General features: G+C 44.4%; 1 protein-coding gene across 2 annotated transcripts in view; it reads left to right on the top strand.

Annotated features, from left to right (window-relative positions):
• Positions 1 to 12434, top strand: part of camkvl (CaM kinase-like vesicle-associated, like) — a 115504-nt gene that overhangs the window by 85618 nt on the left and 17452 nt on the right. For both annotated transcript variants that reach the window (XM_061904473.1, XM_061904474.1), the window contains exon 2: positions 64 to 170. In XM_061904473.1, coding sequence (XP_061760457.1) covers positions 76 to 170 — 95 coding nt within the window. In that variant the 5' untranslated portion in view covers positions 64 to 75. The remainder of the gene's footprint in view (positions 1 to 63; positions 171 to 12434) is intronic.

Raw genomic sequence — 12434 nt, 5'->3', positions numbered from 1 at the left:
AACGGTCCACATTTGTGCTGGAATGTATTATTCATTTTGTGTTTTTCTGTCTGTATTTATCAGGTGAATGCTGTCATGCCATTTGGGTGCCTTGCTCTGCGAGACGGGCGGACTTACAATAGTATATCTGATGTGACGGACAAATATGAGATCGGTCCGGTCCTTAGAGCGTAAGTACTTTAAATATTTAAATATTTCTTTGATTATTTTGTCTTTTGTCATGTTTTAGCAATAGACTATGGCTGTCTTCAACTAAGGATTTTCATTATTAAATCTGATTTGTTAGATTTTGCCCATAGTCGACTATCAGTCGGCATTTTGTTTATGCTCTCCTAAGAAAGTAATCAACGGATTGTGGTAATGCTGATGTGCTATTTCACCTTAACTAATGAATTTTTTGAGATACGGGACATCTTTGGGGTTTTAGTTTGCTTTAAGTTGTCAGCACAATTTGAATTGCGAGCCTTCCTTCATAGTTGAAGTAATATTTGTCCACAGCCACAAGATTGACACAATTCTTCCTTCCAACTATCAGAACTGAGAAAGTTAGTATTGAAGAGAAGCAGTTGATCAGATCAGAGAACAGGGTTTCCCACACATTCATTTATTTGTGGCGGCCCGCCACGAAAGAATTAGGGCCGCCAAAAATAAAAATGTAAAAAAAAAAAATAAAGTTTTTTTGTTTTGTTTTTTCGGTTTTTGACTCGCTCGACCGCTCATAAAAGCAATGGGACTCTGTCTGTGAATGGAGCTTGTAGTTACATATTATATAAATATGTAAATATTATATATATATATATATGTATATATATATATATATATATATATATACATATATATATATATAAATATGTACATAAAGTGTTGTAATTATATTCCAACTCTGCGTTCTTCTTGGGACTAGAGAAGCCGGCGGCATTTCTGGATGTTGTTGATAAATGGCTTTCGCTTTGCATAGTAGAGCTTTAACTTGCACTTACAGATATAGCGACGAACTGTATTCAGTGACAGTGGTTTTCTGAAGTGTTCCTGAGCCCATGTGGTGATATCCTTTAGAGATTGGGGTCGGGTTTTGATACAGTGCCGTCTGAGGGATCGAAGGTCACTGTCATTCAATGTTGGTTTCCTGCCATGCCGCTTACGTGGAGTGATTCCTCCAGATTCTCTGAACCTTTTGATGATATTATGGACCGTAGATGTTGAAATCCCAAAATTTCTTGCAATTGCACTTTGAGAAACGTTGTTCTTAAACTGTTTTGACTATTTGCTCATGCAGTTGTGGACAAAGGGGTGTCCTTACCCCATTCTTTCTTGTGAAAGACTGAGCATTTTTCGGGAAGCAGTTTTTATACCCAATCATGGCACCCAGCTGTTCCCAATTAGTCTGCACACTTGTGGGATGTTCCAAATAAGTATTTGATGAGCATTCCTCAACTTTATCAGTATTTATTGCCACCTTTCCCAACTTCTTTGTCACGTGTTGCTGGCATCAAATTCTAAAGTTAATGATAATTTGCACAAAAAAAATGTTTATCAGTTTGAACATCAAATAGGTGCATTGTTTTTATTGTTTTTATATAGTTTATTACTAGCCCAGTCAGCAACCTGCTGGGCGAAGGTTATGTACAGCCGAAACGATTTGTTGGAGATTGGATTGCGGTCTGAGCAGACTATTTCGGTAGATTTTACAAGCCGACACAACATCCCAGAGGAGTTAGCACGTAGCCCTGGAGCTCCATGGCTACTGTGCCCGGCGAGGAGGAGGCGGAGGCGAAGACGCCGTGGCCGAAGGGGCGGCGTGTTAGCCAGACTAAAAATGAACCCAAACAGACCACCGATACCAAGTCTATTCCTGGCTAATGCGAGGTCGCTCGCTCCTCATGGTGAAGAGGACAAGATGGACGAGGTGAGGCTCCGTGTAGCACAAAACACTGTGATGGACAGCTGCGCCCTATTGTTTACGGAAACCTGGCTAACGTCCTCAATACCCGACGCTAGCATGGAGCTAACCGGTCACACAGCACACAGACAGGACAGAAACGCAGTGTCTTCCGGCAAGCGGCGTGGGGGTGGACTGCTAACCTACCTAAACAACAAGTGGACTTCTGATTCAAAGGTAGTTAACAGCCACTGTTCCCAAGATCTGGAATATTTTACAGTTAAATGCCGACCCTTCCATCTAGCCAGGGAGCACTCTGCTGTCCTGATCACAAACGTGTATATAGCTCCCGATGCTAACGCTAGCACGGCGCTAGCTCTGTTGCACGATGCAATCAGTGCACAACAGAACAAATATCCCGACGGCATCCACATCATAGCGGGGGACTTTAATCATGTCGACCTGAAAAAAGTGCTCCCCAAACTTCACCAGCATGTGAAGTGTGCTACGAGGGGAGCTAACACACTGGACAAAGTCTATTCCAACATAAAAAAAGGATATAGAGCCAAACAACTTCCCCAATTAGGCAAGTCTGACCACATATCCCTGCTCCTTTTGCCAGCTTACACACCAATAAGAAAAAGTGCTCCTATCACAACCAAAACGGTCAAAACATGGCCGGAGGGAGCCATGGAACAGCTGCAGGACTACTTTGATACAACAGACTGGTCAGTTTTTGAAAACCCAGACTTGGAGCAGTACACAGAAGCAGTCCTGGGGTACATCAAACACTGCATAGACACTGTCACAGTGGACAAGCGCATCCGAGTCTACCCCAACAGGAAGCCCTGGATGACAAAAACAGTCCAGGGCTTACTCAAAGAGAGAGACAGTGCCTTCAAAGCGCAGGACCTGGCACTCTACAGTGCTGCCAGAGCCAATCTGAAGAGAGGCATCAGAGAGGCAAAAGCCGAACATAGGAGGAAAATGGAAGCCCACCTGCAGAGCAACAACACCAAGGAGGTATGGAAAGGAATAAAAGACATGACCAACTTCAGACCCAGTAACCCTTCGGCTGACGGCGACGCCTCTCGAGCGGGGGAGTTAAACAGCTTCTTCGCCCGATTTGAGAGAAAAACACCTGCAGTCGTCACAACAGTTCCACCCAACACCCACAGCAGCTGCACCCTTATACTGGAGGAGCATGAGGTGAGACGCACGCTGAAGGCAGTGAACCCGAGGAAGGCTACGGGCCCAGATGGAGTCCCGGGACAGGTACTAAGAGACTGTGCAGACCAGCTGGCCGGAGTATTTACGAAGATCTTCACCCAGTCCCTCTCCCAGGCCGTCATCCCATCATGCCTGAAGACTTCCACAATAATCTCGGTGCCGAAGAAGAACAGGTCCACAGAGGACGCCATCGCCACAGCCCTACACTCCTCCCTGGGTCACCTGGAGACGGGGGGGAGCTACGTACGGCTGCTTTTTGTGGATTATAGCTCGGCATTTAACACCATTATTCCTGATAGACTGGTGTCCAAACTGTCAGACCTGGGTCTCTCGAACTCCATCTGCATGTGGATTAAGGACTTCTTATCCAACCGCCCCCAGAGGGTGCAGTTGGGTCGCCACATGTCATCAAGCCTGCACCTCAGTACCGGCTCTCCACAAGGCTGCGTGCTGAGCCCCCTTCTCTACTCCATCTACACATACGACTGCACACCTGCCCACTCCAGCAACTCCATCATCAAATTTGCGGATGACACCACCGTAGTGGGGCTCATCTCGGAGGGAGACGAGGCTGCATATCGGGATGAGGTGGAGAAGCTGTCCGATTGGTGCAAAGTCAACAACCTGGCCCTGAACACCTCCAAGACCAAGGAGCTGGTCATAGACTTCAGGAGGAAAAAAACGGACATCCTGCCCCTGATCATCAGTGGTGACTGTGTGGAGAGGGTCTCCGACTTCCGCTCCCTGGGAGTCCACCTGGCCAACGACCTATCCTGGAGCACCAACACCACGGCTACCATCAAGAAGGCACACCAGAGACTGCACTTCCTGAGAATACTCAGGAACAACCACCTCTCACAGGAACTGCTGGTGTCCTTCTACCGGTGCTCCATTGAGAGCATCCTGACCTACTGCATCTGCGCGTGGTTCAGCAGCTGCACGGCCGCAGAGAGAACGGCGCTCCAGAGAGTCATAAAGTCCGCCCAGAAGTTAATCGGATGCCCCCTCCCCTCCCTGGCTGACCTGTACAGCTCCCGCTGTCTCAGGAAAGCACAGAGCATCCTGAAAGACCCATTCCACCCCGGGCACAGCCACCTGGAACTGCTACCCTCAGGCAGACCCTACAGGGTGCTAAAAGCGAGCACCAATAGACTAAAAAATAGCTTTTACCCAAGAGCCATAGTAGCACTAAACAGGCACTGAGTGTCCATATGTCCATCATGTCCTCATGTGTAATGTTTAAATGTTTTTCTATTTTTTTGGACTACAATGTGAAATAATGTTTATGTATGGATACATAGATACATCTGTCATCTCTATCTTTTTTTTTTAATTTATTTTTTATTTATTTATTTATTTTATTTATTTTTTTAAATTTATACTACCATATTGTATATGCACCTTAGGAGGAGCTGCTCCAATTTCGTTGTTCTTTGAACCTGTTCATTGCAATAATGACAATAAAACTCTATTCTATTCTATTCTATTCAAATATCTTGTCATTGTGGCCTATGGGTTAATAATTATATGCGAATCATTTTATTCCGTTTATATTTACATCTAACACAATTTCCCAACTCATATGGAAATGGGGTTTGTACATCAACAGGCAGCAAAAATGCTTGTAACTCACAGCATTGCAAAAAGCCAAGATAAAGCCTGTATATCAAAATACTAAGTTGAGGTACTTGTAAGTTGAGGTACAACTGGATTCTGTATACTGACTGCTCACTCGGTGTCAGTAATGGCATATGGATTGAGATCAAGGCCTTATAAGGTGATTCTTCCAAAGTTAATCAATGAAACTTGTAAAAGAAGGTATTTCATTAAAGTGAGCAAAACACTGCTCTCATTTGCAACTATTTGTACGTCAGAAAAGGCTAAATCACTGTGATAAACAAATAAAACGCGGTAGTGACTGGATGGTTTAATCAGGTCCTCGGGTCTGGGGCTCCGTCGAAAAGACATTAAACATGACTAAATAGATTAAATAAAAATAATAACTAAGTTTTTGTCCGTAAACTTATGGATGGATCATCACCATTGTCAGAGGCAAGCTACAGTACATATCTGGTGCTAATGGCAGGATACAGCTGGCCCGACACGCACAGTGGCGTGGCGAGCTATGTGTTTTGCATCAGCAAATCTCCCATGTAAAAATATCCCCCCAATATTCTTGATTCTTGTGTGCAAACAAATAGATATTTGAGAGTAAGTTCTGGGAGGCCAAAACAAGGCCAGCTGTTTTTTAACACATCACACTATACAAAGCAGCAACCGCTCTGAGGAAAACTAAAGTGACAAACTGTAAGCAAGAGTTATCTCTTACTCTCTAAAAGCTATTTGTCTGAACACAATAATCTATTATCAATATGACATGATGAACGCAATCAGTTTATCCTCGCAACACATCTGCTGTACGCAGGGGCCCCAGCAGGTACTCAATTCGATCCCTCCCACTGATAGAGGTGCAGTGATGGGTAGTAACAAGCTACACATAGCTAAACTACATATCTTAACTACATTTCTCAGTAGCTTGGCGATAGTTTAGCTACTTTTTGAACAAGTAGCTTTTCCTGTAGCTTAGCTACTTTTAGAGCAGCTGTAGCGAGGTAGCTTACATCAGAAAAAAAAAATTTTGAATGAAATAAGTTTATTTCGGTCATATAATCAATCAAATCAAATCAAATCAATCAACCATTGTGTGTGATCAGTTTTACAGTACATGTTATATGTATACAATAATGCACATTTACACACGAAAGAAAAGAAAAAGAATGACCAAAAAAGGAATAGGCTGAAGCCAAAGCTTATATTTGCCTATCCTATACCTTCACAGAAAATTAGATTGCCTGGAACATCAACATAAAAAAAAAAAAAAATCAAAAATCAATGGGATGAAAGTAATTGTGACTATATTTTATAATTTTCAATTATTTCACCTTTCAATGTTTTCTTAAACCTTACCAAAGAAGTGCATGTCTTCAGCTCATCACTGAGCTTGTTCCACCATTTAACTCCTAAAACTGTAATACATTTGTATTTTATATTTGTTCTCGCTTTACCCATTTCAAAAATCGATATCCCCCGTAAATTATAGTTTTCTCCTCTTAAATGAAATAGCCTGAGAATACATGCAGGAAGGCTGTTGTTCTTTACTCGAAACATAATTTCCATTGTTTTTAAAAACACAATGTCGGAAAATTTTAACACATTTGAACTCATAAATAAGGGATTGGTATGTTCATAGTAGCAGGCTTTGTGTATTATTCTAATGACCCTTTTTTGAAGTTTTATGATTGGGTCTATGTTTGTTTTATAAACATTTCCCCAAATTTCAACACAATACGTTAAATATGGAAAAATTTAAAAAAAATACAACATATGCGGGCATGTCTTATTCAGCATGTGTCTTTATAAAGAATAGCAATAGATTTGGATATTTTTCCTTTTATATATTCAAATTACAAGCTACATAGAGAAAATGGACTGCAAACCCTGACCAAAAAAAAAATACGGAGAAAGTACAATGACCTGGATGAATGAGAACATCTATATGTACGGAGATAATCCATGATGATTGGTTGGTGTTTGTATGATGAGTCACATTTGGCTAAGTTTAAGGCGAAAAATTACGGACTGGTCAGAGGCTAGATAAGGCGCGTCATCAAAACCAGGAAACAAAATCATCACAGACAGGCACTTGTGTCACATGATGACAAGGGAGTCGGAGACAGAGGGGCGCTCCAAGCTGACCACTCAGAAAACAAAACATAATTGAAAAAGGCAGAGGAATCTCCCGCAGATTAGATTTTTCCTTGAGTGATGAAGACGATGTCTAGGAAACCCACAATAATGCATGTCCTTGGCAATATTTCAACAAATACATGTGTTTATTAGCAAAAGCAATGCCCCAAACCTTAATTTTTAATGGTTTAAACTTAACCATAACATAAAACTAAACCGTCTAAGACATCCAACCCAAATTATGGAGAACAAATTAATGTGAGTTGTATTCAAAAGTTTCACTGCACAAAAACATTACCAACTTTTTTCAAACAATACACGTCATGGTTTTTTTGTTGGGTGTTTTTTGTCAAAATATAGATAGATGTTTTTTTTACTGTACTCACCCCCGAGAGTGATAAGCGGTAGGAAATGGATGGATGGAAGTCAGAAAAATTAGTAACATTATTGGTGTGGGCCAAAGAAAAGGCAAACTAAAATAAATACATACAGTGGGGTGCGGGGATCCCTAGAGGTAGTTGTAAGGTGACCCCAGCTAGTTAATAGATAGTTAATAGTAATGGCCCCTTATTGGATCCCTTTGTGCACTTTGTTACATTAACATTGATATTATACATGTGGGCTCATAGATATGAATGCTGTTAAATGTAGGAAGATACTTTTGCCGTGTAGCTTGCTACAATTCTCACGATATAGCTTCACCTGTAGCTTAGCTACATTTAATCGAAAGTAACTAGTAGCTTAGTTTACTACATTTTCCCATCACTGTTGAGGTGCGGTTAAATGTCTAACCATTGTCATTGATAATCGAATCAGACTTTTCCAAATAACATCTTAAAATCTAAAACTACCCAGGATGTACCCCGTCTTCTGCCCAATTGCAGCTGATATAGGCTCCAGCCAACCTCGCGACCCCAAAAGGGATAAGCAGTAGAAAATGGATAGATGGAAATCCAAAACTACTTCAAGACAGCCCTGAAATTGACATTCCCATTCACATGAGAGTGCATGCATAAAAATGACTTATGTTAGCAGTTTGATATGTATCAGAACGTTTAATTGCATTGTTTGGCTGGACTATCAATACTTAAATATTACGTGATTGCGTTGAAGCAGCAGTCAACTCAAACTACATATTTTCTGAACTGTTATCCAGGCTTAAATAATGGTGGTTATAGGAGCATATTTTGCCGTCAAACCACACAACTTGCGAAGAGTGTATTATTATTTAAATCAATAACACACTGGATAACAAGATACAAAATAGAGCACTCAGTATGTCACCATTGCTCGTCATTGTAGTCAATTATGTAGCTATCCTGCTGTTGTGTCAAATTTGTCATCCATCCATCCATCTTCTTGGATGGAAATCTGGGTCCTTGAATCTGACTTTCCACCAAGGTCTTGGAGCTGCCTTCTTGCCAAAGGGAGTCTCAATCAGACACCGAGGTCTTGGAGCTGCCTTCTTGCCAAAGGGAGTCTCAATCAGAAATGCTTTGATGCAAAATTGATTGATTTAGTTTTTTTTCCAAACCGTGGCTGAAAACCTTAAAACCTGTAAATAGGACAGAAAAAACATGTAAACCAAAATGGATGAGTTTAAGAAATGAAGAAAATAAACATTAAATGTGTGCATATAAGAAATGAAGACTATAAAAACAAAATTGATTAGTGTACACAATATATTACGGTAGAGTATAAGAAATTGATGCTTTATTATTGATACTTGATGTCTTCTGTCATGATCATAATATTTTATTAGAACGTATCAAAACACGAATTGGTATGTCATACTTAGCCCTGTCTTGGTTTAACTCTTATCTTACTGATAGGATGCAGTGCGTCTCCCATAACAATGTGACCTCGGACTACGTTAAGGTAACGTGTGGAGTTCCCCAGGGTTCGGTCCTTGGCCCTGCACTCTTCAGCATCTACATGCTGCGGCTAGGTGACATCATACGCAAATACGGTGTTAGCTTTCACTGTTATGCTGATGACACCCAACTCTACATGCCCCTAAAGCTGACCAACACGCCGGATAGTAGTCAGCTGGAGGCGTGTCTTAATGAAATTAAACAATGGATGTCCGCTAACTTTTTGCAACTCAACGCCAAAAAAACGGAAATGCTGATTATCGGTCCTGCTAGACACCGACCTCTATGTAATAATACAACTCTAACATTTGACAACCAAACAATTAAACAAGGCGACACGGTAAAGAATCTGGGTGTTATCTTTGACCCAACTCTCTCCTTTGAGTCACACATTAAAAGCGTTACTAAAACGGCCTTCTTTCATCCCCGTAATATCGCTAAAATTCGCTCCATTCTGTCCACTAAAGACGCTGAGATCATTATCCATGCGTTTGTTACGTCTCGCCTCGACTACTGTAACGTATTATTTTCGGGTCTCCCCATGTCTAGCATTAAAAGATTACAGTTGGTACAAAATGCGGCTGCTAGACTTTTGACAAGAACAAGAAAGTTTGATCACATTACGCCTGTACTGGCTCACCTGCACTGGCTTCCTGTGCACTTAAGATGTGACTTTAAGGTTTTACTACTTACGTATAAAATACTACACGGTCTAGCTCCATCCTATCTTGCCGATTGTATTGTACCATATGTCCCGGCAAGAAATCTGCGTTCAAAGGACTCCGGCTTAATAGTGATTCCCAAAGCCCAAAAAAAGTCTGCGGGCTATAGAGCGTTTTAATTTCAGGCTCCTGTACTCTGGAATGCCCTCCCGGTAAAAGTTCGAGATGTCACCTCAGTAGAAGCATTTAAGTCTCACCTTATAACTCATTTGTATACTCTAGCCTTTAAATAGACTCCCTTTTTAGACCAGTTGATCTGCCGTTTCTTTTCTTTTTCTCCTATGTCCCACTCTCCCTTGTGGAGGGGGTCCGGTCCGATCCGGTGGCCATGTACTGCTCGCCTGTGTATCGGTTGGGGACATCTCTGCGCTGCTGATCCGCCTCCGCTTGGGATGTTTTCCTGTTGGCTCCGCTGGGAACGGTACTCTCGCTGCTGTGATGGATCCGCTTTGGACTGGACTCTTGCGACTGTGTTGGATCCATTATGGATTGAACTTTCACAGTATCATGTTAGACCCGCTCGACATCCATTGCTTTCCTCCTCTCCAAGGTTCTCATAGTCATCTTGTCACCGACGTCCCACTGGGTGTGAGTTTTCCTTGCCCTTATGTGGGCCTACCGAGGATGTCGTAGTGGTTTGTGTTGTGGTTTGTGCAGCCCTTTGAGACACTAATGATTTAGGGCTATATAAGTAAACATTGAGTGATTGATTGATGATGATCGTGCTGGCAAAGAACAACACATCTGTTGCACCTCTTACAGTTAAGGCCTGCTGACTGGTTTATTGATGCTTTGTATGAAGGTGTATCAAATAGGTGCTTCAGTATGTTCATACTGAGCGAGGAAGTTTGTTTGGTAGAGTTGGTTTCTGTTTGTGGAATTTGAACTAAATAAAGGACATTCAACTCCTCTCTGAGCTGCAACCTTATCGTGGTAGAGGAGTTTGCGTGTCCCAATGATCCTAGGAGCTATGTTGTCCCGGGGCATAAAGCCTCCTGGTAGGGTCTCCCAAGGCAAACAGGTTCTAGGTGAGGGATCAGACAAAGAGCAGCTCGAAGACCTTTATGAAGAAGACAATACATGGACCCAGATTTCCCTCGCCCGGACGCGGGTCACCGGGGTCCCCCTCTGGAGCCAGGCCCGGAGGTGGGGCACGATGGCGAGCGCCTGGTGGCCGGGCCTGTTCCCATGGGGCCCGGCCGGGCACAGCCCGAAGAGGCAACGTGGGTCACCCCTCCAATGGGCTCACCACCCATAGCAGGGGCCATAGAGGTCGGGTGCAATGTGAGCTGGGCGGCAGCCGAAGGCAGGGCACTTGGCGGTCCGATCCTCGGCTACAGAAGCTAGCTCTTGGGACATGGAACGTCACGTCACTGGGGGGGGAAGAGCCTGAGCTAGTGCGCGAAGTCGAGAAATTCCGGCTGGATATAGTCGGACTCACTTCGACGCACAGAAAGGGTTCTGGAACCACTTCTCTCGAGAGGGATTGGACCCTCTTCCACTCTGGCGTTGCCGGCAGTGAGAGGCGACGGGCTGGGGTGGCAATTCTTGTTTCTCCCCGGCTCAAAGCCTGTACGTTGGAGTTCAACCCGGTGGACGAAAGGGTAGCCTCCCTCCGCCTTCGGGTGGGGGGACGGGTCCTGACTGTTGTTTGTGCTTATGCACCAAACAGCAGTTCAGAGTACCCACCCTTTTTGGGAACACTCGAGGGAGTACTGGAAAGTGCTCCCCCGGGTGATTCCCTTGTCCTACTGGGGGACTTCAACGCTCACGTTGGCAACGACAGTGAAACCTGGAGAGGCGTGATTGGGAAGAATGGCCGCCCGGATCTGAACCCGAGTGGTGTTTTGTTATTGGACTTTTGTGCTCGTCACAGTTTGTCCATAACAAACACCATGTTCAAACATAAGGGTGTCCATATGTGCACTTGGCACCAGGACACCCTAGGCCGCAGTTCCATGATCGACTTTGTAGTTGTGTCATCGGATTTGCGGCCTTATGTTTTGGACACTCGGGTGAAGAGAGGGGCGGAGCTTTCTACCGATCACCACCTGGTGGTGAGTTGCCTGCGATGGTGGGGGAGGATGCCGGACAGATCTGGGAGGCCCAAACGCATTGTGAGGGTCTGCTGGGAACGTCTGGCAGAGTCTCCTGTCAGACAAAGTTTCAATTCCCACCTCCGGAAGAACTTTGAACATGTCACGAGGGAGGTGCGGGACATTGAGTCCGAGTGGACCATGTTCCGCACCTCTACTGTCGAGGCGGCAGATCGGAGCTGTGGCCGCAAGGTAGTTGGTGCCTGTCGGGGCGGCAATCCTAAAACCCGCTGGTGGACACCAGCGGTGAGGGATGCCGTCAAGCTGAAGAAGGAGTCCTATCGGGTCTTTTTGGCTCAGAGGACTCCGGAGGCAGTGGACAGGTACCGACAGGCCAAGCGGTGTGCAGCTTCAGCGGTCGCGGAGGCAAAAACTCAGACATGGGAGGAGTTCGGGGAAGCCATGGAAAACGACTTCCGGACAGCTTCGAAGCGATTCTGGAACACCGTCCGCCGCCTCAGGAAGGGGAAGCAGTGCACTATCAACACCGTGTATGGTGCGGATGGTGTTCTGCTGACCTCAACTACGGATGTTGTGGATAGGTGGAGGGAATACTTCGAAGACCTCCTCAATCCCACCAACACATCTTCCTATGAGGAAGCAGTGCCTGGGGAATCTGTGGTGGACTCTCTTATTTCTGGGGCTGAGGTCGCTGAGGTAGTTAAAGAACTCCTCGGTGGCAAGGCCCCAGGGGTGGACGAGATCCGCCCGGAGTTCCTTAAGGCTCTGGATGCTGTGGGTCTGTCTTGGTTGACAAGACTTTGCAGCATCGCGTGGTCATCGGAGGCGGTACCTCTGGATTGGCAGACCGGGGTGGTGGTTCCTCTCTTTAAGAAGGGGGACCGGAGCGTGTGTTCCAACTATCGTGGGATCACACTCCTCAGCC

Source organism: Nerophis ophidion, linkage group LG06, assembly GCF_033978795.1.
Source record: "Nerophis ophidion isolate RoL-2023_Sa linkage group LG06, RoL_Noph_v1.0, whole genome shotgun sequence".
Taxonomy (NCBI): domain Eukaryota; kingdom Metazoa; phylum Chordata; class Actinopteri; order Syngnathiformes; family Syngnathidae; genus Nerophis; species Nerophis ophidion.
Note: the sequence above shows the minus strand (reverse complement) of the source record. Positions and strands in the feature narration are given on the sequence as shown.